At 38.0% G+C, this 24,531-nt stretch overlaps 5 protein-coding genes across 9 annotated transcripts; 1 reads left to right on the plus strand and 4 right to left on the minus strand.

The window, feature by feature from the left end:
- The first annotated feature begins 2,937 nt into the window (after window positions 1–2,937).
- LOC125190613 lies at window positions 2,938–4,601 on the plus strand. Of its 3 annotated transcripts, XM_048087954.1 has the most exons (3): window positions 2,954–2,990; window positions 3,058–3,189; window positions 3,385–4,601. In XM_048087954.1, exon 3 carries the CDS (start codon window positions 3,411–3,413, stop codon window positions 4,437–4,439), a length of 1,029 nt encoding a protein of 342 aa, XP_047943911.1. In that variant the 5' UTR covers window positions 2,954–2,990; window positions 3,058–3,189; window positions 3,385–3,410; the 3' UTR covers window positions 4,440–4,601. The 3 variants fall into 3 exon arrangements, with proteins under 3 accessions (XP_047943912.1, XP_047943911.1, XP_047943910.1); XM_048087955.1 differs by lacking the exon at window positions 3,058–3,189 and having other exon boundaries at window positions 2,938–2,990; XM_048087953.1 differs by lacking the exon at window positions 2,954–2,990 and having other exon boundaries at window positions 3,021–3,189.
- Window positions 4,602–4,662: 61 nt separating this feature from the next.
- On the minus strand, window positions 4,663–8,434 carry LOC125190614 (plant cysteine oxidase 4). 2 transcript variants are annotated; one of them, XM_048087957.1, is made up of 6 exons: window positions 8,253–8,434; window positions 7,585–7,882; window positions 5,833–5,978; window positions 5,576–5,645; window positions 5,050–5,256; window positions 4,663–4,960 (listed from the first exon to the last, which is right to left on the minus strand). In XM_048087957.1, the coding sequence occupies exons 2-6, from the start codon at window positions 7,682–7,684 to the stop codon at window positions 4,842–4,844; spliced, it is 642 nt and encodes a 213-aa protein (XP_047943914.1). In that variant the 5' UTR covers window positions 7,685–7,882; window positions 8,253–8,434; the 3' UTR covers window positions 4,663–4,841. The 2 variants fall into 2 exon arrangements, with proteins under 2 accessions (XP_047943914.1, XP_047943913.1); XM_048087956.1 differs by having other exon boundaries at window positions 5,498–5,645; window positions 8,253–8,429.
- A 3,356-nt stretch (window positions 8,435–11,790) lies between these two features.
- LOC125186671 (phospholipase A1-IIdelta-like) lies at window positions 11,791–13,648 on the minus strand. The gene is made up of 2 exons (XM_048083087.1): window positions 12,816–13,648; window positions 11,791–12,323 (listed from the first exon to the last, which is right to left on the minus strand). Exons 1-2 carry the CDS (start codon window positions 13,596–13,598, stop codon window positions 11,889–11,891), a joined length of 1,218 nt encoding a protein of 405 aa, XP_047939044.1. The 5' UTR covers window positions 13,599–13,648; the 3' UTR covers window positions 11,791–11,888.
- A 596-nt stretch (window positions 13,649–14,244) lies between these two features.
- Window positions 14,245–15,979, minus strand: LOC125190397 (phospholipase A1-IIdelta-like). Its single transcript, XM_048087704.1, has 2 exons — window positions 15,038–15,979; window positions 14,245–14,680 (listed from the first exon to the last, which is right to left on the minus strand). Exons 1-2 carry the CDS (start codon window positions 15,952–15,954, stop codon window positions 14,392–14,394), a joined length of 1,206 nt encoding a protein of 401 aa, XP_047943661.1. The 5' UTR covers window positions 15,955–15,979; the 3' UTR covers window positions 14,245–14,391.
- Window positions 15,980–20,118: 4,139 nt separating this feature from the next.
- Window positions 20,119–21,921, minus strand: LOC125190398 (phospholipase A1-IIdelta-like). 2 transcript variants are annotated; one of them, XM_048087706.1, is made up of 2 exons: window positions 20,948–21,906; window positions 20,119–20,555 (listed from the first exon to the last, which is right to left on the minus strand). In XM_048087706.1, exons 1-2 carry the CDS (start codon window positions 21,859–21,861, stop codon window positions 20,267–20,269), a joined length of 1,203 nt encoding a protein of 400 aa, XP_047943663.1. In that variant the 5' UTR covers window positions 21,862–21,906; the 3' UTR covers window positions 20,119–20,266. The 2 variants fall into 2 exon arrangements, with proteins under 2 accessions (XP_047943663.1, XP_047943664.1); XM_048087707.1 differs by having other exon boundaries at window positions 20,300–20,497; window positions 20,948–21,921.
- Between the last annotated feature and the right edge of the window lie 2,610 nt (window positions 21,922–24,531).

Below are 24,531 nucleotides of genomic sequence, written 5' to 3' on the forward strand. Positions count from 1 at the left end.
CAACGATAATTAATTACTTTTCCGGGTCGGTTCTGTTTCGGGTTTAATAGATGGGCAGGGCGGGCGTAGAGATGCCCAAGGTTTTCGGTTCAGGCGGTTAACCATGAAATTGTAACCGGCGGTTCCGGTTCCGAACCGGAACCGTGAGATTTAAACCGAACCGAAACCGTCACTTTTGAAATCGTGGTTCGGTTCAGGTTCTAAAATTTAGGAACCGAAATCGTGCCGGAACCGCAAAAAACCGCCGGAAAATCATAAAACTGAGCCAAAACCGCCGGTTTCCGGCAGTTCAAAACCGTGAAAACCGTAAAAAAACCGTCTGAAAATCGGCGGTTCGAAACCGGAACCGGAACCGCCGGTTTTCGAACCAAAACCGAAACCGTGAAATAGCCTCACAGTTCGGTTCCGGTTCCACATTTCCTAAAACCGGAACCGGCGCGGAACCGGCGGTTCATGAACCGTGGACATGAATCGGGCGGGCGACCATATTGTCATTTCACAACTTTTGAAATAAAACATAAATTAAACTTAGTTTTAAAAATTTTAGTAAATTTTCAAAAGTTCATTTTCTTATGACTCGTGGATATTAATTTTAAAACAAATATGAATAGGAAAGAATGAGAAATGACTTAGCCATATTGGACATCGAACATAGTTCAGTTTATCAATTAGATGAGAAATTTAAGAAAATATTAAAAGAACCAATATCCGAAGAAACTTGGGACATCCTGGAAAGGAATACGAATCGATTAACTTCTGACTTCACCTTATAATAAATGATTCTTATTCTTTATTGAAACGTCCCTAGGGAAGTGATACATTTTCTTTTGATAAAAATTAACCATTTTAGTTTCTCATATTCTATTTTTTCCAGCAATAAACTCACTAATTTGGGACGAAAAGAATACTCTCTCTGTCCCATAAAAATATGGTCAATGGGTATGATTCGAGAATTAAGACAAAATTGGTAAAGTAAGAAAGATTGATAGAATGGTATGGTAAAGGAAGAGAGAGGAGGAGAATGGTAGTTAAAGTAGTGTTAGTGGATAATAAGTAAATTGATACTCCTTCCGTCCCACAAAAATATGCACTCTTTTCTTTTTAGTCTGTCCCACAAGAATATGCACTTTCCAATTTTGGAAACTCTTTTATCTTTATTGAGGTGATATTCATTCTCCACTAATAATATTTTAATTACTTTTTTTTTCTCTAACTCTCTCTTACTTTATCAATTTTGTATTAAAATTCGTGCCGAACCCAAAGTGCATATTCTTTGGGAACGGAGGGAGTATAACTTTTCAAAAATGTAATGCACATATTTTTGTAGGACGGAAAAAAATGAAACGTGCAAATATTTTTATGGGAAGGAAGGAGTATTATTTTTTTAATTTTATTATTATAAAATGAAGTTATTGTAACAAAAATGTACATAATGAAGATTATATTGTTGTATTCAGGAGTAAAATAAACTATAAATGATCAAGTAATTTTATAAAAAAAATGACGTACATATCTCGAGCATTGGTGTGACAATAATTTGGATTAGAACAAAGTTAGCCAAATTAGGCGCAACAAAATTAACTTACCGTGGAAGCGAGTTCTTTGACCCTAAACAATATACATTAATAAGGTATGATGTAATCTAGTCTAGTCTTTTTTGTAGAGGCAACTATAAATTGACTCATCTAATAGATTGGGACTCGGATTATTTTTATCATAAAATTAACATGGGAACGTTTATTGGTGGAGAAAAATCTACTTGGAACCTAATTGACACATGAATATATGATTAGGAAATTTAGGTGAGCATCCGAATATTTCATATTGGGTGCCAAAAAGATATTTCACATTTTCTATGGAATAGTAACACAAATAAAATTATCTGAGTTAGAGTGGTGAAATAAAATGAGGTGCCGATGTGATTGGTCGAACGGTATCTTAGTGTTACACAAATTATTTTAAGACTGATTTTGTGGCATAATTGAACAAATATTAAATTAAAATACAAAAATAAAATTAAAAGATAAAAACAAATTTATATCGCAACGATAATTAGAGAAAACAAGAGATGAAATGCGTATCTCTACTTACTTTCTTCATCTCCTAAATCGTTTTGGACATTGTGGCCAGCTAAACTATCCAACAAGTCTCTAAATTGATTTCATCGGAATCCATGATAGCCCATTAAACTAATACTCCATTCGTCCAATAGAAATAGTTTATATTCATTTATGACAACTTTTTATTATTCTTTTTTATTTATCATTTATGGGTCCCACCATCTACTATATAATTTCAATTTTCAACTATTTTTTCTCATCTCTCTTACTTTATCAATTACATATTAAAATCCGTATCAACTAGACCTGCCCAAGGATTACCGAACCGGCGGTTAAAATCAAAATCGTAACCGCCTGTTATGGTTCTGAACCGAAACCATCGATTTTTGAACCGTGGTTCGGTTCAGGTTCAAAAATTTTCGAACTGAAACCGTGTCGGATCCACGAAAAATCACCGGAAAACCGTGAAACCAAGCCGGAACCGCAAAAAACTGACGATTCGGGATCGTGAAAAACCGTAAAAAACTGCCGGAAAACCGGTGGTTTTGGAACCGAAACTGAAACCGCGAAACATCATCGTGGTTCGGTTCCGGTTCGACAATTTCCAAAACCATAACCGCTGATTCAGGAACGGTGGGCACCTCCGGTGTCAACACTAAATGACCTACTTGCTAAAAGGTAGGTGAACCATAAAAATGTTGATTGCCGTGCATGAAGTGAAACACACGCAGACATAGGACTACGAGGCCATAGCTTCAACTTTGCATTACTTCCATAATTAAAATAAGGTCACGTGATCCAAAAAATGGAATATGAAAATCCAGGCAATACATTTATAAATTTACTAAAGGAAAGTATAGATTCTCATAATTAATAACGATATCTCAATTTCTTGAGCATGCTAAGTTTTATTTCTCCATTTTACACAAGGTATAAGCTTCTTCTCTTTGTCTCCACGTACTAGTTTAATGAACTCTTCCAATTAAAATCATTGCAGAAACGTACAAACTGGTTTACTCTCTTTTTCTCTCTCCTATAAATATTATGACTATGTGAGTGTGGCAAAAATGTCAAGGAAGAATTTGACTACTAAGTTTCAACACATCTCTCATTTATTGGATATTAAAAGGTACAACCTTTTCATCTCAAGAATTTGGTAGTTTTGCTTGCTTTCTCACTATTCTTGATTCCATGTTATGCTATGTTTTTTTCACTTGAAAAAAATCTAGTGTGTTCAACTCTAAAAAACATGTATATACATGAAAAATATTTGAAGATTTATGGTTTTCAAAACCTATAAAGTTTATTCTTGTGTTTTGAATAGAGCTTAATTGAAGTGGAAGAAGAAAAATGGTGGAGAAGAAGCTGAATTTCAATCAACCAATATTATCTGTGAGGAAATACTCACCCAAGGGGGGCTTAAATATAGTTGATAAAAGGGAAGGCCTCACAATCATACATTGGCTTCCTACTCGTAGACCAGAGGCGAACTCTGGTCCTATGAGTAACCCGGGTTCTGTTCCCTTCCTGTGGGAACAGAGCCCGGGACGGCCGAAAGAAGAGATCCTAGCACAGTCTCACAACTGTGCTAGTCCAAGTTTTGATGCAAGTAGTGAGCCGGATGTGCATGAAGGAAACGGTTCAGGAGCGAACTCGTTAGTTCTCCAACGGGACGAAGAGAGAGGGAGAGTAGTGGATGAAGAAAAGGCCGTCGCACTCCACTGCAAGCCTAGTTCTGAGAGAGGAGGGAGTGAGCAACGTGAAAATGTGATCACGGTATGTTGCTTGCTGCCTCGATCTCGCTTGAGGAGTTCGGTCTGCAGTCTGAATCCCGTTCCTGCAATTAGCCGCGCGATGACATTTCCGATTACTAGAATGCTGTCTGAATCTGCACTGTCTGGTTCCTCAACAGACAGTGAGAGTGAGGTAATAAGTAGTCCTGTTCTTTGTCACAAAGGGAATATAGCATCCAAACTCGGTGAGAGCGATGAGAAACGACACGGTCTTGAAGAGGCGCCGGGCAAGCAGAGCTTCAGAACCTTGCAGGAGCTACTGGCTGATGATGCTGTAAGAATTGTGGAGAGGGGAGATGATGTGAAGACAAGTAACGAGACGAAGATGATTGAAGACTCGGGTTCGGGTTCGGGTTCAGAGTCAGACCAAGATCCAAGCAGCGAAGACAGCATACGGCTGGCTGTAAACAAAGCAGCCGAAGAAGCAAGAATGCGGCTAACAAGAGAGGGTGTTGCTCCTCCACCACCACAGCCGCCTCTGCCCGCGTCTCCATCAGATTCTTGGCTTTCTCGCACTCTGGCGCCCGCCTCAGCAAGGAAGGCATCAAGCTCTGCGTTAGCGTCCCGGTTCAGCAGCAAGTGCTGAAAATTTCAACACAAGAAGACTTCTTGATTTTTTGGTGGAATTTCTATCTTCTCTTGAAGCTAAAAAGGAATATTTTGTGTTATACAATCAGACTAAATCATTTCAAGCTTCATAGACCAACCATATGATCACATTCCTTATACCAATAAATGATATTTCTAACATGAATTAAAGGATTTAAGGAAATAAAAATAGTATGATCTCAAGATATGTAGGGTCCCTGTAAGGTCAATCAAATAATAATATATAATACCTCAACTATGTACACCTCAAACGTCTAATTTCTGCTAAAGGAAAATTATTGTCACCAGAGTTATAAACCATACTAAAATTGAGGTAAATTAAGACAGTCTTGGCTCTTGAGAGCTTATAGAATTTGAATATATGACATCAAAAATTTCTTCAAGTTTTAGGCACGCGGCCTTTGTACTGTCCTCTCCTTATGACGAAGTCGTCTGGAGGCTGAAACTCTTCTAACCAAGTAATTTCAGATATTGTCTCTCCGTCCACCTCGATGGTACCTTCATTTAAGCCCAAAAAATCGAAAATGATATTAGTAAAGGATGAAATTTCAGGATTAAATGTTTTCAGTTGCAACAAGTGCTTTTACCAGGTAGATCTGCGGCAGGGGACATTCTAAAATAAGTGCAATGGCGTCCATCATCGGATGAGTAGGGCGGAGAAAGGATGTCAAAGATGGCGCAAGGAGTGATGGCCTTGAAATAATGGATGTTACCACCACTAGTTGGATAAAGAACTGTTGTATCACATGGAGCTGTCATGTCACAATCTTTCACAATTTTGGCAGGCCTTGCTCCTGAAAGTAATCAAATAGTCTTAAGATTGTAAGGAAGTGATTAATATTGATAGTATAATATACATATGGCAAAAAGATTTAGACATGTTTTGCATATTCAGATACTTTCATAAATCCCATGCCCAGAATCTAACTGAGGTTCAATATTCAAGAATCGAGATAGATTGAGGTTCAATAATAGCACAGGCAACCAGTATGAAAGCAGAATCCAACACCATGACAGTTGCCTAAATTACTTAACCTTGAGATGGATCAGAAGGCCCGGGAATGTTGATCCAATCATAGGATTTTACATGTAATGAACCATACAGAAGCTTACTCAGCACTGTCATCCCAGGATGATTATGAAGAGGGATGACTGAAGAAGGTGGCATACAGAATATTCCCATCTGTAAAAGAGAAGTTTCTTATTTCAGTAATTTAAGGTTCAAAAATTATAAAGACACTACGATTTCATCACAAAAATTTGTGCACTGTGTGAAGCCAAACTAATTAAAGGAAACAGGAACTGGGTAAAGCAGAAATGGAAAGAAAAGAAAAACAGAAAAGTTGATAAATCATAAGAAAGACACTTACTGAGAAGCCATCGCACTCATGCAAATGCAGGTATTTGATTGTGGGGGCAGCCCGATTTCCCCCATTGCGTTCTGTGAATGTACCCTGCCAATTCCGTAATAGTTGGGCCTCTTGCTCGAGACCTACATCAGAAGGCTTGATTTTTTCTGCAACAAAGGAAGGAAGTACCTTATGGACCAACAAAGCAATTTCAGATATGTTCCATCACAAGTTAAATTCAATCATTAAACCACCAAAACATTAAGTATGACAGGCAATAGCTTGTGGAACATGAGAATGTTTTGACAAACGAATATAGAGATAACAAAAGAGCCATAATAAAGATGGATAGAAACTCATAAAAGGGTTGAGGTTTACAAGAGCTTTAGTTGTAAAAAAGATGACAAATATGGATTCAGTATAAAAGTCACTGGACTAGAATTGTCAAAAAGATATCCTATAGTAAAAATTGACACTCTATTCTAATAGCTTCAGCCTGTGGACAAAGTATGAGGTGTTCCCTCTCATAATATGAGAGCCAAGCCAGTAAAAGGTCTTCAAAGTTCACAACCACGTCATCATAACAATGCTCTACATAGAAGTGTTAGGTATAAACTAATTATCCTGAAAGTAATTGTTATTTTGAGCTGTCATATACTCTTGACAGATTAGGAGATGTCAACCTGATTAGGAGATGTATCATGTGGGATTTAATGATGTATCATGTATGCATTCAGTACAAGAATATCACATAGCCAGATTAGGAGATGTCAACCTGACAGATAGTAATATCTTCAATTATGATAATATAAAGTTACTCGTCTGAATCATTCTTTCGTACTTAGCAGATACATCTATTACATGCATGATGCAAAGTTCTATTTAATTCGTGGAGAACTTTTCCTTCTAGGGGACAGATTTGCTACATATAGTACCTGACAAGTCCATTCCGTCCGCAATGGGAGCAATTCTGTTTTAGAAACTTAGAACTGGCCATATATAAAAAGCTTACCAAGCATGGCGGAATGCTTCTAGTCTATCTTTCCCAAAGTTACTGCTTTGTATTTCCTTACCGAGATACGAGATATCCAAAATAAGACATGGGTCTATATTGTTAAAAACTACTTATCCTTTTGTAGTAGTATTCAATAACCACCTCATCTAAGCCTACAATGTTAAAGATGATTATCATGTCATATTCATTCATAGATTCTAGCTTTTAACAACAGCAACTTTATCTCCGACAAAATTACACAGCTCATTCATTAAAACTGCAACCCCAGTTAATATGGGAACTACAGTTAGACAAAGGGCCACTCTTAGTTAGGAGCTCGGGATTATGAGGTACCCATACAAAAAGACGCACGTGATTGGAAGATGGTATACAACATGGTAACATGGTCATCGAATAAAAGAGCTATCTTGGTGAACTACTTGAGGCAACTACCTTTCCAGTGAGAGAATGATTGTTAAACTCAATTTAAGATCTCATATATCTTCTTGTTTTTTTGTGTTCCGAGTCAATCCTAATTAATATATAAAGTAAAAGTAATAACGAATCGCATGTTGATTTTCCCCTATTAAGAAAGCCATCTTCTACCAACTTTATTAACTAGGAACAACTAAATCAACCCTTACAAAAAGATACCAAGTGTCACCATACGCAACAATAAACGAATGCTTCGGTTTATATCTTTCGAAGGAGATCCATGATAAAGAAAAAGAATGCAGGAAAAATAAAAACAAAAGGATGATAACATTTCCTCTTCTTACCTAATAAGTTGCGAACTTTTTCTAAACCCTCTTCTGAAATGGGTCCATTAGGCGTAAGCGATGCTTTACACGCGTTATAAAGCTTCTGTACGGCTGGCATTGTCTGGATAACGAACCGACTAAACTCTACGATAACGTCAAGAAAAACAGCTCCGGTTCCAAACCGAATCAAGGGTCCTCTCTTCGCTGAAGACCCTCTCAGTTAATTGCATCCAATTTTATGCAAAAAACTGCTGACAATCAAATCTCTGTATCCACATAAGCACCTCACTTAACAATTCATCTTCGCCGACAAAACCTAAAAGATTGCAACAGTTAAACACATATGACAACTCAAATAATTCCCAATCAACCAAAAAATAGAATCATGCAGGCCCACCGCGAGCTGTCCAATTAGAAGAAACTAAGCAAATAGGCTCACACTTACTCACGTGCAATTTCAGTTAACACAGTGCTTCAAATTACTCCAAATTACTCAAATTAATCACGAATTACAACCTAACACAACAAATGGAGAGGCGAATTGAACCCAAAACCATCGAAAATTTGAAAATTCACATCCGAAATAGATCAACGAGCATAAAATTAAGCAGAAACGATTCAAATACAGTGAAACGGAATCAGATAACAAAGGATTAAAAACGCGGCACGGAAACGTAAGGACTTACGGCGAAAATGAAATCGCGGCGCTCCGAGCAGAAATGGAGATCGGTGGGGGGAGAAAGAGGCGTAATCTGTGAGCGTGAGAGCTCAGGTGCGTGGAGGGAGGCGGGGGTTGTGTTGAGGGAGTGAAAGAAGGGAATTTGAGAGAATGAAGCTTTGAAGCTTTTCTGTGTAATTTTGATTGTGTTGTTGTGGATTTGACGATTTTGCCCTTTTCTCCCTAAATCTACCAACGCCAGTTTCGATGAATGTAGACAGACTTAGTCCAAGTTGTCACACTTTATTGTAACTGAATGGCGTAGTAATGGGGTGTGCAGAATTTCAAATAAATAAAATGTGAATATGCCTAAGTCCATCAATTTTGAAAATCAGATATGGAAATTATAAAAGTTCAATATTTTTGCAAAATGGTAGATTGAGAAAAAAAAAATCTTGAAATTAGGTCGAATTTCGGTCATTTCTGCAGTTTTGAAAGTCGGTCAATTTGTGCGATCGTCTCATGAGTTGAACGATATCGTAAATTCGTATAGAAAATGATCTCTTTTCGTTGGAAAACATCTTTGGCAGACTATAATTTGATTTATTGTTGTGGGATAGTTGCGAATAAATTCTGTCTGATTTTGAAAGGGGTTGGACGGACTATAAATGACTTGACTTCGTAATTTTTTTGCCAATCAGCTCTTTCTGCAAGTATCCCTCGATGAAATGTGCAGGTGTTACCTACACGTAGTAATATGATAGATGAAGTAGTGCATATGTGTCTCAAATTGATGATGCGACTAAGTAGATGTTAAGTGTGTTGACAAACTGATAAAGATTCAGATGAAGGTATAAACTCAAATTTCGAGAGTCGCATTGAATGCGGCTTCACTCGAATCAAAGCTCGTATGATAATTGTGAACGATGTTAAGTTTCTTGGTTTTCTAGATGACTTGTAGAATTGTGGAAAAGACATGAGATTTCATAATTTTCTACAACTTTGCGCTATAAATTAATGAAGCTAACAAAATCGCCATTATTTATTAATTTTTGGCTAAAGTAAATCTTACATTTCATGAATCAATTTATAAGAACAAAATATGTTTATTAGACTATTGTTGTCGGATCTCTCGTGGATGATGATGATGGATAACGCAAATGTTTGCTTTTTTTCCTCTTTTGTTATTCTTCTCTTTTTCTTCTACGCTTTTTTTTTGTATTAAAAAAGAGATGAAAAAATTTAAAGATCACTAAACCAAAGTCTATCGACACTTTCTAGTTAGGGGGTCGGTGTGACATTCGACGCCACACGTTAGGAGTAGCATTTTAAGCAACAATTAAGAAGTTCAAAACAAAGATTCTCACACTTTTGCAAATGGTGTCAATGCAATATGAATGGATGATAATAATAGAGAATATGATATTAATATGCATAGGCAATTATGTAGTGATTAATCATATAGTATCTTCATATTTATATAATCCATGGTTTATAGTATTATTGAAAAAATTGTTAATATTGTTTCCACAATAATATTCCTTTGACTATCTTTTGAGCAGAATAAAACAGGGAAGTTGATGCGATATAGCGTACAAAACAGCAAATAGTTTTTCCACAAGTCCTTTTAGTTTTTTTAGGAATGTTCAATAACATATAGTTTTCCATAACTTCTTTTAGTTTTTTAGGATTGTTCATAAGAGCACCCGTAATGCAATAGCGAAAGTGATATGTGGTGCGGTGTGAAACAAAAAGGGCTGGTTGGGGAGTGGTTGGTGGGCCGGGGTTCGTGAGCGTGGTCTGCAATGCAACGGTGCTACTTATGTGTGCTCATAGACACACATTCGAAAGTAGGGAAATATTTGTGACTCTTCGGTTCCTTTTGACATCGTATTCTTATTTACTTAAGTGCAGTTGTTGTGCCCGTATGAGTTTCATCATCCGTATATTCATGATTAGACTAAAAAATAATTACGTCATTGTACACGAAATAATGTCTATTTTGCCATTTTGAGATATTTACTTTATTCTGTGTTTTTGATAATAAGTAGATCAAACACTCCACTAAATCATTATACTTATATTCCATTACAAAAATAGACTCACTATCATATACTAGTATGCATTAAAAAAGCAGTGTGTAATCATAACCAAATCGAATCTAAGTTCTTGTCAACTATACTAACTACCAAGGGGGATGAACTGAATTTGCTAGTTATTATATATATTTAATTATTTAATACAAATATGTATATACGTGTACGTGTGGGTTTGATAGAGATATATAGTTAGGGGCATTCCATGTTTAGTGGCTGTCTCCATAGAAGAGTTGCATGCATACAATAAAACATTTCCATAAATATATAGATTCTATAAATCACAATCTCTTTTCAGATATAAATCACAATCTAATAGAAGAGATATATATACACTTTAAATTCATTGTCGACCTTTCTTAAATGCAGTATGGCCCTCTCTCTCTAACAAGTCTTGTTGCAAATCATTTTATTTTGAATTTATTGTCTAAAGTCATGTGGGAAATCGTCATTATTGTTAGTCCTTTTCTCTGTGAATATGTGCAAAGAATCTTAGTCCTGCGTTCGGCGAAAGTCTAGATTTTGACGTTAGGTATAAAAAAAATTGAAAATAAATTAATTTTAAATAATAGTACTATAAAGTTTAATAAACACATCATTTTTAGTACAAGGAACTATAAGTAATGATAGTAGTAATAGTTAATTTTTCATCCTACTAAATACTAATAACACTGGTGCAATACACAATCTTCACTGGCGGATCGGGGTGGGGAGGAAACGGTCGCCCCCTCCGTGCGACTATTTTTCCCTTATCGGGACGTAAAATTACCATGTCCGCCTCCTCCGTTTGCCTCCGGCATCACTCCGAACAATGAAAAACATAGCCATGTTCACACTAAATCAAGCTAATACTATATATTCCGCTCCCTCCGTTTTCGGATCCTGAATCTGCCACCGACAATCTTTACCTATGTAGGAGTAACTTTTTTTACAAGTTGGGAATAATAGAAATTTGTTATTAATATCAATTTAAAGGTTTGTGTTAAAATGACAACACCTCTTAAAGTAACACCATACCACCATTCCTAGCCAATCATTTGTACATGTGGACGAATAATAAGTTGTCATGCGGCAATCATAAAAAATGCTCAAGGGTAAATTTTTAAGGCCTGCAATATTCAATACGCTAGACTGCAATTTTTTCCGTCTGCAATATCCAATACGCTAGACTGCAATCTATAAATTGCAGTGTAGCGTTCATACTATTGCAGTCTAGCATTTATAATATTGCAGTCTAGCATGGTGTCACAGTGTCACTTTAAGAGGTGTTGTCATTTTAACACACCCCTCAATTTAAATTGCAGTGTAGCGTTCCTACTATTGTAGTCTATCATTTATAATATTGCAGTCTAGCATGGTGTCACAGTGTCACTTTAAGAGATGTCGTCATTTTAATGCACCCCTCACTTTAAATATATTAAATAAATATTTATTGTTTCACACTATAACATTGAAACCTTTAAAATAGAGTGATGCATAAATAATCATTTACGTAAACTTAAATATAAACAATCAATTCGTGATCATTCCAAAACGCAACAAACATATGTACAAAACGACACATCCAATCACGGAAACTCCGGCACCGGCTGATCCTCATCCGCCGGCGGCGTCGGGACCCACTCGCCGTCGTCATCACGCACAAGCCCTTTATTCTTCTCCACCCACCACATACCGGGGACTAAAAGCTCATCCTTCAAATACTCGCAAGATTTGTTAACAAGAGCCAAGCTCCTCTTCACCTTCAGCTCGAACTCCGCGTCCGCCCCGTTCCACCCGGCCACCACGTGCAGCATCCCCTGCAGGTTGTGCCAGTCTCCGGTATTCATCGATCTCTTCAGGCTCGGTGACTTCCTGTTGTCGATCTCCAGATCCACCCCCACGTCCCTGTACCCGAGCAACACGCTCGGGTACCGGGTGATCAGGTCGATCTTGTTCCGCACGTGCAGGATTTTTAGGTTCGGGTACTGAGCCACCCGCTCCCTGAATGCATTGTTTCCCACCTGTATCAGTGACGAAGCTAGAATTTTAAAAACACGCATTTAATGTACTATTTAAAATGGCAATTCTAATGCCAATGAAATTTAATACTTAGAATTATACCGCAATATAAAAAAATCTAAAGCGAAAAATATGAACTTTAGCATTTTTCGCAAATTTCTCACACAATCTAATTTGGATGAAATTGAATATGTAGCACCGGAAAAATTCTACTTCACCGAAATCGATGGTGTATCATTTTTAACAACACACTTAGCACATAAGTTAGTTACGTCATTAAATTTGAAACATATGTGCGTCACATCAACAACATATTACAAATAAGCAACCAAAATATTTAGTCATTGAAAAACTAAGAAAAATAATAAAATCAAGGTTTTAAGGTTGGGTTTTCAAGTTTATCAGGACGGACCAGAATTTAATCAAATTCATAGGTTTTCCAGCAATGTTCTGTATTTAAAAAAAAAAGTCTCGACAAGCGAAATGTAGTTGACCTGGGGGCTGCCGAAGACCACGGCCGCGACAGGGATGTCGCGGACGCCGTTCTCGACGAGGTCGAACGCAGCGATGGTCGCCAGAGTCGCGCCGAGGCTGTGCCCCGTCATGATTATGCTGAGGCTATCCCCCTTGTACCGCTCTCGCAGGTGCATAATCTTCTTATGCATCTGTGAGCGCGCGCTCAATTTGGTAAAGGGCGATTTCGGGTCGGACGACTCGTAAATCGTCAGCCAACCCTTCATGACCCTCGGCGCCCTCTCATCGTCGTCGTCGTCGTCGCCGGGCTCCGGCGCGGCCAGGAGCTCGGCGGCGGACTGGGGGACGGCGGCGAGGACGTTGATCCACTCGTACGTCCGGGACGTCCCGCGCCACACGACGTAGACCTCGCGGCGGCCGAGGGCGGCCGTGACGGCGTCGGTGGTGACGGCGAGGTAGCCGATCCAGTTGGACTCGCGGTCCCAGGCGTCCGGGCGGAGGGAGCGGAGGAAGACGGCCTGGGCGACGCTGAGCTGGGCGGTGGCGTAGAGGAAGCAGGAGACTTGGTAGTCGGCGGCGGACTCGAGCATGACTTTGTCGAAGAAGGACTTCTTGCCGTAGCGGCTGCTGCCGGCGTACTTGGAGTTGGCGTCGTTGTTGAAGGCGTCGTAGGTGGCTTGGCAGAAGTCGCCGCAGCGGAGGATGAGGCGGCGGAGGGTGAGGTTTAAGGGGTCCAGGAGGCCTTTCCAGTCGTTGCTGCCGAGGAGCTCCGGCCACGGCGGCGGCGGTGCTTCTTCCGCCATTTTTTTTCGATTTATTGAATTGAGTCAAGAAATTGTTGAAATTGAATAATTAAAGATTGTTATGGATTTGAAAAAGATAAGTAGATTGGATAGGATTTTTCTGTAAATGTTGTTTGAGCCATTCGTTTTAATTTGTGTGAAATATGTAACGATTATGGGAAAGAGATTGATTGAGATGTGTTCTACCCCATGATGTACAAAATTGGAATTTAGTATGTGACATTTCAACATGTTTTTTATGTATACTTTGTTGAAAAAGACATGAGCGTGTTTATAATTAATACCGTTATAAGTAATAAGTTTCAATGAAAATAGAAATTTCGTTATTATGTTTCATTCAAATTTGACTCTACAAAATGGGTTTTATACTAGACGTGTGAATTACTGAATTCCATCTTTAATTTCCATAAATTTGGAGGATAGTTTACTAATCCTTATTAGTACAACATGGCACAAGTATAGATCAAGTACATGATTCATAACACAATTATGCAAACAAAAGACTACACAAAGTCACAAACCATCCTTATAGTTATGATGTGGCTTGCCACAACTTTAGTTCAAATAAAAATTTATTTATTTTCTAATAATTTACCAAAATATTTAATATAATCCACTTAAAATACTACTACTACTACATTCTTCATTGAAATCAAAGCATTATTCATTTTTATTAAAATTAACAAAATACAGACGTACACACTGTGGCTGCATAGCTTTATTCATAAAAAAAACACACAACATAAACTCGAAATAGAACGTCTCGTGTGAACACATTCCTGACGAGTGCCATTCAAGCGAACTCGGGGACGGGGAGATCCTCCTCCTCCGGCGGCTTTAAAAACCACTCTCCGTTGTCATCAAGCCCCATCCCTTTATTCTCCGCCACCCACCAATTCCCCGGGATCTTATATTCCTTTTTGAGTAACTCAGACTTCTTGTTCACCAACGCCAAGCTCCTCTTCACCACCACCTCGAACTTCCCCTCCTCCCCTTGCCACCCCGCCACCACGTGCAATATCCCCTGCAAGTTATGCCAGTCGGGAGTAATCTCCGGGAACATTCTCAACGACGGCGACTTCCTACAAATTCAAATAAAATAGAAATAGAGAAGAGAAAGACCACAAGATATAGAGTTGAAAAAGATGAAATACATAAATAATTTATTTATTTATTCATTAATTCTCATCAAATACCACATCCACATTTATAAGGCTATAATTAAATCAAATTAAATTCTAATTAACGACTATAAAATAAAATATAAAGATATTCCCAGTTGTACTCCCTCTGTTCCTTGCTAATAGAGGCGCTTAAGAATAGTTTGTTAAGTGGATAGTGAATAAAATAAGAGAGAAAGTTATTTTTTTGCCAAAAATAGAATTGACTTAATTATCTTGAAACATTTCAAAATAGAAAAATGACTCAACTAACGTTACCTGCCGTCGACCACAAGCTTCACTCCGGCGTCTCTGTAGCCCAAGATGTCCGACGGGTATAGCGGAACCGGGTCGAGTGAGTTTTTCGTGTGCAGGATCTTGAGGTTGGGATACTCCTGCAGCATCTCGACGAAGCTGCCGTCTCCCACGCGCGGGCAGGCAAATACGATGGCCGTGACGGGAACATTCCCGCCATGGTCTTTGACCACATTCTCAACCAAATCGAACGCGGAGAGCACGGCCAGGGACGCCCCGAGGCTGTGCCCCGTCACGACGATGCTAGGGTTATCGTCTTTGTATTGACCTAGAAGCTGGTCGATTAATTTCTGAAGCTGAGCGCGCGCGCTCAGCTTCAGAAATTCGGAGTTAGGGTTTGAGGTGGTGTAGATCTTGAGCCAGCCGTCCATGACTCTGGCCTGCGAGGCGGCGGAGGAGGGGTTGAGGAGGGGGGTGACGGGGACGGAGTCGAATTCGGCGTCGTCGATCCACTCGGTGATGCTCTCGGTGCCGCGCCAGACGACGAAGATCTCGCGGCGGCCGAGGAGCTTGTAGTAGGCGTCGGTGGAGGTGGCGACGTAGCCCATGAAGTTGGTTTGGTAGTCCCAGGTGTCGAGGATGCCGATGGTGGAGGTGGCGTAGAGGAGGGAGGAGACTTGGTAGGAGGCGGCGAAGGGGAATTTGACCCTGTGGAGGATGGAGGCCTTGCCGTAGCGGCTGCTGCCGAAGTAGGGGGAGTCGCCGTCGCCGTCGAAGGCGTCGGTGGTGCACTGGCAGAAGTCGCCGCAGCGGAGGAGGAAGCGGCGGAGGGTGAGGTTCAAGGGGTCGAGGAGGCCGTCCCAGTTGTTGGAGCCGAGCAGCTCCGGCCATGATGGCTCTGATGCTACTACGGCTGCAGCATTGGTGGTATTTTCTTCCATGGCTATTTAGGTTTTGGCTCTGTTGTTGATAATAGTTGGTATCTTGAAAATGGCTATGGCTACCTATATATAGTACTCCCTGCGTCCGCAAAATATTGTTCACATTTGACTCGACGTGAGTTTTATGAAATGTGAAGAAAAGTGAGAGGAAAAAGTTAGGGTATGGGTTCCACGTCTATATACTACACCCTCCGTTCCACAATAGAAGTCATACTCCCTCCGTCCCAAGATAAGCGAAGTACTTCTTTCGAACACGGGATTTAACGAGTTGATATTTAAAGTGTTCACTTTTAGTGAGACATGATATTTCGAACACGGGATTTAAGTACTTCCGTCCCAAAAGAGTAAAGTATGAGAGAGAGAATAAGTAGAGAAGTAAAGAGAGAATAAAGTAGGCTGATGATAAAGTAAGAGATATGATTTTTTAGCTAAAAAAGGAAATTAAATGACTCACTTGTAGTGAGACATCTCAAAAACGAATTGTGACTCGCTTATCTTGGGACGAAGCGAGTATTTGGTATGAGCACGGGTTTTAAGAAATGTAAAGAATAGTGAGTTGGAAAAATTAGTGAAATATGAGGTCCAACTTTTTTATATTGGTTTTATAATAGAATGTGAGTAAAGTGAGTTAGTGGAATGTGTGGCCTACTTACCATTCATGGTAAAAGTAAAATGTGACTCTTATTGTGAGACGAATTGAAATGATAAAATGTGACCCTTATTGTGGAACGAAGAGAGTATTAGTTTTATAATAAAATGTGAGTGCGATGAGTTAGTGGAAAGTGAGCTATATTTACCAAGAAAATGTACATTGCTTCATGGAGTATATATTTCGATGTCTATTGGTATGTACTGTACTATATGTGCCAGAAAAATAGCTGGACCATTATATGGTAAAACGACGACGTTAGTAAATTCTGCGTGGGTACTGAAGTTGTTTGTATCGAAAAGTGAACAATTAGAAAGATTATACCATCAAATTCGCGTGATGTACTCCCTCCGTCCTGGCTAAGATGACACATTGCTTAGCCGGCACGGGATTTTAGGAGTTATTGATTAAAGTGTTTAATTGGAGAGAGAGAAGGTGAGTGTAAGTATTAAAGTAGAGAGATAAAGAAAGATGGATATTTTAATAAGAAGAGAAAAAAGTGGTTGAATGTATTAATTGGAGAGAGAAAGTTACCAAAAAAGGAAATGTGTCATCTTAGTTGGGACAAATTAAAAAGGAAAACGTGTCATCTTAAGTGGGACGGAGGGTAATAAACTTGGTGGAATTTGAATAGTACATGGAGGAGGATAAGAAGAGATGGAAGCTGTTTGTAATGAAATGTGAACAATTAGAAAGATTATACCATTAAATTCACGTGATCTAATAAACTTGGTGGAATTTGAATAGTAAAGGGAGGAGGATAAGAAGAGATAGAAGTTGTTTGTAACGAAATGTGAACAATTAGAAAGATTATACCATTAAATTCACGTGATCTAATAAACTTGGTGGAAATTGAATCGTACATGGAGGAGGATAAGAAGAGTTGAAGTTTTTTGTAACGAAATGTGAACAATTAGAAAGATTATACCATCAAATTCGCGTGGTCTAATAAACTTGGTGGAAATTGAATCGTACGTGGAGGAGGATAAGAAGAGATAAGGAAATAAGCGACAAATCAGGGGAATGTAAAATTTGGCGTTCCATCAGGCTTTGAATTAGATTTGATATTTGAGTAATGAGATCTTATATATTGATCTTCGAACTTTTAGTAGATGTTAATTAGCTGGTCTTCAATTTTTATTTGTATATACTCACATAAAAAAATTCTCACTTGAATTTGTGTTTGGGGACATTTTATATTTGTGTCAAAACATGAATATGGATTTGTGGTCCGTTTATAAATTGGTGTCAAAGTCTTCACTTGAATTTGAAGGGGAGTGTTCTATTGCTAACTCATAACTTAATTGCTAATTACAACTAAATAATAACTATTAGATATTCAAATTTAGGGCTTAGATCATTAATCCCTAAATGTGTATACGATCAACGAAAAATGTCAATAAGGCCAATAGGATTAATTCCAAAAAATATCAATAGGGGTATTAATGTCAATTAACTACATGTTTAGCTATAACTAACTTTTAAAAGAAATCCCAAAACTTTAAATTCATATAACATAAATCAAATTAAAGATAATTTCATAAGAATTCCAACGATATCCTACATGCATATGTTCCGACGTCAAAATTTGAAAAAAAATTTCAAAATTTTTAATTTTTTCGTACATGCTGCAAAAATGTCAACATACTATATAAAACATGTCAATATAATACATGTAGAATGTCAATATAAGCAATGGGTTAACATTCTTAAAACATTGTGTTGACATTCTCAAAGCATTGTGTTCATATTTTCAAACATTTATATTGACATTTTCATCCAAAACCTTAATTTGGAGCTTTTTTTTTTTTTTTTATCTTTTTGATTTTATTAATAAAAAGGAAAATTACACGTGGCAAATTGTAGACCACACGTTTTCTAAAATCCGATGACCTTAAATTAGTTGTAGTTAGCAATTAAATGATGAGTTAGCAATTGATCACTCCCCTGAATTTGAATATATAGATATTTAATTTATACTCATGTCAATTGGGGAGTGTTATACTGCTAATTCATAACTTAATTGCTAACTACAATTAAATAATAGCCATTAGATATTCAAATTAAGGGCTTAGATCATTAATCCCTAAATGTCAATACGATAAAAAAAACGTCAATAAGACCATAGGATTAATTTCAAAAAAATATCAATAGGGGTATTAATGTCAATTAACTACATGTTTAGCTATAACTAACTTTTAAAAGAAATCCCAAAACTTTAAATTCATATAACATAAATCAAATTAAAGATAATTTCATAAGAATTCCAACGATATCCTACATGCATATGTTCCGACGTCAAAATTTGAAAAAAAAATTCAAAAATTTTTAATTTTTTCGTACAAGCAAAAATGTCAACATACTATATAAAACATGTCAATATAATATATGTAGAATGTCAATATAAGCAATGGGTTAACATTCTTAAAGCATTGTGTTGACATTCTCAAAGCATTGTGTTCATATTTTTGAAACACTATATTGACATTTTCATCCAAAACCTTAATTTGGAGTTTTTTTTTATCTTTTTTATTTTATTAATAAAAAGGAAAATTACACGTGGCAAATTGTAGACCACACGTTTTCTAAAATTCCGATGGCCTTAAATTAGTTGTAGTTAGCAATTAAATGATGAGTTAGCAATTGATCACTCCCCTGAATTTGAATATATAGATATTTAATTTATACTCATGTCAATTGGGGAGTGTTATACTGCTAATTCATAACTTAATTGCTAACTACAATTAAATAATAGCCATTAGATATTCAAATTAAGGGCTTAGAACATTAATCCCTAAATGTCAATACGATCAAAAAAAAACGTCAATAAGACCATAGGATTAATTTCAAAAAAATATCAATAGGGGTATTAATGTCAATTAACTACATGTTTAGTTATAACTCACTTTTAAAGAAATCCCAAAACTTTAAATTCATATAACATATATCAATATAATACATTGATTTTACCGGAAAATTCGGATCGATCCGTGGGTTTCGGGCTAGATTGACATCCCTAGTTCTACCACATTGACGTGCAAAATTGGAATTTATGTGACATTTCAACGTGTTTTTTATGTTGAAAAAGACATGAGCATGTTTATAATTAATAACATTATAAGTAATAAGTTTCAATGAAAATAGAAATTTCGTTATTATGTTTCATTTAAATTTGACTCTACAAAATGGGTTTTATACTAGACGTGTGAATTAATGAATTCCATCTTTAATTTCCATAAATTTGGAGGATAGTTTACTACTCCTTATTAGTACAACATGGCACCTATAGATCAAGTAGATAATTCATTACACAATTAAGCATACAAAAGACTACACAAATAAAGTCACAAAACCTCCTTATACAATGATGTTATCCAGTTATGATGTGGCTTGCCACAACTTTAGTTCAAATAAAAATTTATTCATTTTCTTATAATTTACCAAAATATTTTAATATAATCCACTTAAAATTAATTATTTCTTACAACTACGTAGTATACTATACATACTCTTCATTGAAAGCAAAGCATTATCTCATTTTTATTAAAATCAACAAGATACAGACACCCACATTGTGGCTGCATAGCTTTATTCCAAAAGAAAAAACACAACATAAACTCGAAATAGAATGTCTCGTGTGAACACATCCTTGACGAGTGCCATTCAAGTGGACTCGGGGACGGGGAGATCCTCCTCGAGCGGCGGCTTTAAAACCCAGTCTCCTTTGTCATCAAGCACCATCCCTCTATTCTCCGCCACCCACCAATGCCCCGGGATCTTATATTCCTCCTTGAGAAACGCACATGACTTGTTCACCAACGCCAAGCTCCTCTTCACCACCACCTCGAACTTCCCCTCCTCCCCGTGCCACCCGGCCACCACGTGCAACATCCCCTGCAAGTTATGCCAGTCGAAAATACCGGTCGGGATCATTCTCAACGACGGGGATTTCCTACGAAGTCAAATAAAATAGAAGTAGCTAGAGAAGAGAAAAGACCACGAGATATATAGTTGAAAGAGATGGAATATATAAATAATTTTATTTCTTTATTTATTAATTCTTATCAAATACCACATCCACATTTATAAGGCTATAATTAAATCAAATTAAATTCTAATTAACGACTATAAAATAAAATATAAAGATATTGTCAGTTGTACACTCTCTATTCCTTGTTAATAAAAATGCTTCTTTTCGGCAAAAATTAAAAACAGTGTGTTAAGTGGACGGTGAATAAAGTAAGAGAAATGAATACTCCATGACAGAGAAGGTTACTTTGTGCCAGAATCGACTCAATTATCTTGCAACTTTCCAAAATAGAAAAATGACTCAATTAATATTACCTGCTGTCGACCACAAGCTCCACTCCGGCGCCTCTGTAGCCCAAGATCTCCGGCGGGTAATGCGGAATCGGGTCGAGTAAGTTCTTAGTGTGCAAAATCTTGAGGTTGGGATACTCCTTCAGCTTCTCGGTGAAGCTGCCGTCTCCCACGCGCGGGCAGCCGAATACGACGGCCGTGACGGGGACTTCCCCGCCATGGTCTTTGACCACATTTTCAACCAAATCGAACGCGGAGAGCACGGCCAGGGCCGCCCCTAGGCTGTGCCCCGTCACGACGATGCTAGGGTTTTCGTCTTTGTATTGACCAAGAAGCTGGTCAATTAATTTCTGAAGCTGAGCGCGCGCGCTCAGCTTCAGAAATTTGGAGTTAGGGTTTGAGGAGTTGTAGATTTTGAGCCAGCCGTCCATGATTTTGGGCGGCGAGGCGGGGGAGGAGCGGAGGAGGGGGGAGGCGGGGACGGGGTCGAAGTAGGCGACGTCGATCCACTCGTAGGGGGTCTTGGTGCCGCGCCAGACGACGAAGATCTCGCGGCGGCCGAGGAGGCTGGTGACGGCGTCGGTGGAGGTGGCGACGTAGCCCATGTAGTTGGTTTGGTAGTCCCAGGAGGCGGTGAGGGTGTCGATGGAGGTGGCGTAGAGGAGGGAGGAGACTTGGTAGGCGGCGGCGAAGGGGAATTTGACCTTGTGGAGGAAGGAGGCCTTGCCGTAGCGGCTGCTGCCGGCGTAGGGGGAGTTGTCGTCGTCGTCGAAGGCGTCGTAGGTGCACTGGCAGAAGTCGCCGCAGCGGAGGAGGAAGCGGCGGAGGGTGAGGTTTAAGGGGTCGAGGAGGCCGTCCCAGTTGTTGGAGCCGAGGAGCTCCGGCCACGATGGCTCTGATGCTACTACGGCTGCAGCATTGGTGGTATTTTCTTCCATGGCTATTTAGGTTTTGGCTATGTTGTTGATAATAGTTGGTATCTTGAAAATGGCTATGGCTACCTATATATGGTACTCCCTGCGTCCGCGAAATATTGTTCACATTTGACTCAGTGCGAGTATTAAGAAATATGAAGAAAAGTGAAAGTTAAAATTTAGGGGATGGGTTCCACATCTATATAATATACCCTCCGTCCCACAATAGAAGAAGTCATACTCCCACCGTCCCAAGATAAGCGAAGCACTTTTTTCGGACATAGATTTAAGGAATTGATATTTAAAGTGTTAACGTAGAGAGAGTAAAGTATGAGAGAGAGAAGAAGTAGAAGTAAAGAGAGAATAAAGTAGGTGAATTGAGACAGAGCGAGGATTTGGTATGAGCACGGATTTTAAGAAATGTAAAGAATAGTGAGTTGAACAAATTAGTGAATTACAAGGTCAACTTTTTTATATTGGTTTTATAATAGAATGTGAGTGAAGTAAGTTAGTAATTATGTGGGGTTATTTACTATTCATAGTAAAAGTAAAATGGGACACTTATTGTGGGACGAACTGAAATGACAAAATATGACTCTTATTGTGGGACCAATGGAGTATTAATTTTATAATAGAATGTGAGTGTGATGAATTTGTGGAAACTGAGCTATATTTATCAAGAAAATGTACTACATTGCTTCATGGAGTATATATTTCGTTGTCTATTGGTATGTAGTATATGTGCCAGAAAAATAGGTGGACCATTATATGGTAAAACGACGACGTTAATAAATTCTGCGTGTGAACAATTAGAAAGATTATACCATCAAATTCGTGTGATCTAATAAACTTGGTGGAAATTGAATAGAAAGTGGAGGAGGATAAGAATAGATAAGGAAATAAGTTTGAAACCATTTATCTTTCCTCAAATTTAAGGGAATGTAAAATTTGGCGTTGACAATCTCGAACAAAATCTTATAAATGAAGTGATAATGACTCGTTTGAGTAATGAGATCTTATATATTGATCTTCCATTTTAATTTGTTGAACTTTTAGTTGATCTTAATTAGCTGGTCTTCAATTTTTATATGTATTTACTCACATAAAAAATTCTCACTTAAATTTGTGTCAAAACTTGAATATGGATTCGTAGTCCGTGTATAATATTTGTGTCAAAGTCTTCACTTGAATTTGAATATATAGATAATTTATACTCATGTCAATGAGTGTTTCGTTTGAGCCTGAGTTTGTACTCATGTTAATAAATCTTTGTTTTATGTTTGAATTTGTAGACATTTTATACTTGTGCCAAGTATGGTATTTTATATAGTTATATGACTCTATCAGTTAGCTGCTGGATTGAGTTTTAGCCTATAGTTAGACTTATTAATGAGTTTCTTCTTCTTCTTTAGAGATTGAGTTTGTTATTTCACTTTGAAAAAAAAAACTTTTACAATTCTTTAGAAACTAGAGGACTATGTTTGCAACTTTCCTTTGAAAATAAGTAAGAAGATCTTCAACACTTAACTTGGCTAGATCTTTGAACTAAATTAGAGACCAACTCTCAGCGGGTGGAGGGACCACAGCTCCGCTGCCACCAGAGCTACAACCCATTAGTAAATTATAGTTTTTATTCTCATGCTGATAAATCTTTCTTTTTAATTTGTAAACCCTTTATACTTGTGCCTAGAAGTCTTCCCTTGAATTTGCGATTGTAAATATTTATACTCGTGTGAAGAAGTCTTCTCTTGAATTCGAGTTTATAGATATTTTATACTCGGAATGTGATCAAATGAAAACTCTAAATATTGTACAAACTCAAAACTATGATCTGGACCATTGATAGATGTCAACAGATAAAGAAAAACATCAATAGGAAAATGTTAACAGAATTTCAACAGTAGTCAATGATTAATGCTGTGTTAATATTATGTTGATAATGTGTGTAGGGATCAGACCAGTCCAGATTCACTAATTACCAAGACCTCTTTGTTCTTGTACAAGAGAGCTTAGCCAAACTCTCAACCATGCGGCTGATTTATACAAAATACAATGTATTTATGTAATGGAGATACAAGTAATTCGAACCCTAACTATTACAAGTTTTTTGACCGAAACCCTAGCTGGCTCAACCAATCACTTCATAACCTGCACACTCAAAGAAACAGGTTAGTAACTTCACACAAGATCCTTTCGGATCAAAGATGAAAGACTAACACAATCAGTGAAATAACAAATCAAAATAGATCACAAATGTGGCTCAGAAGCCTCCACATAGCCCAGATCTATTCAACTAGAACCGAATCCAAGGGAGCACCGATGAATTGACTGGAGTCTACCCTCACACTGTCAATACCTCCACCACACAGCTCCTTCACACCGGATTAGGTCACCGCACACAACTCAAGTCAGAAACCCTAATCCACACAACACCAAGCAACCGAAGCAGTTACCTTCTCAACAACTCACACACGATTAATCACACTAAAACCATGAAGAATCTCAATGAGTTGATTAGGAAATCCATCGGAAAAGAGGAGAGAAGACAGAGTATCACCGAGAGTAGAGAGAGAAAGAGTAGAGTGTAGAATGAAAAGAAGCGGCGCCTACACACCTCACTTATCACACACAAAACACAAACCCTTGATCCAACGGCTGAGAAACAAGATCCAAGTGAAGGGACACGCGTGGCAG

Source organism: Salvia hispanica, chromosome 5, assembly GCF_023119035.1.
Source record: "Salvia hispanica cultivar TCC Black 2014 chromosome 5, UniMelb_Shisp_WGS_1.0, whole genome shotgun sequence".
Classification (NCBI taxonomy): Eukaryota; Viridiplantae; Streptophyta; class Magnoliopsida; order Lamiales; family Lamiaceae; genus Salvia; species Salvia hispanica.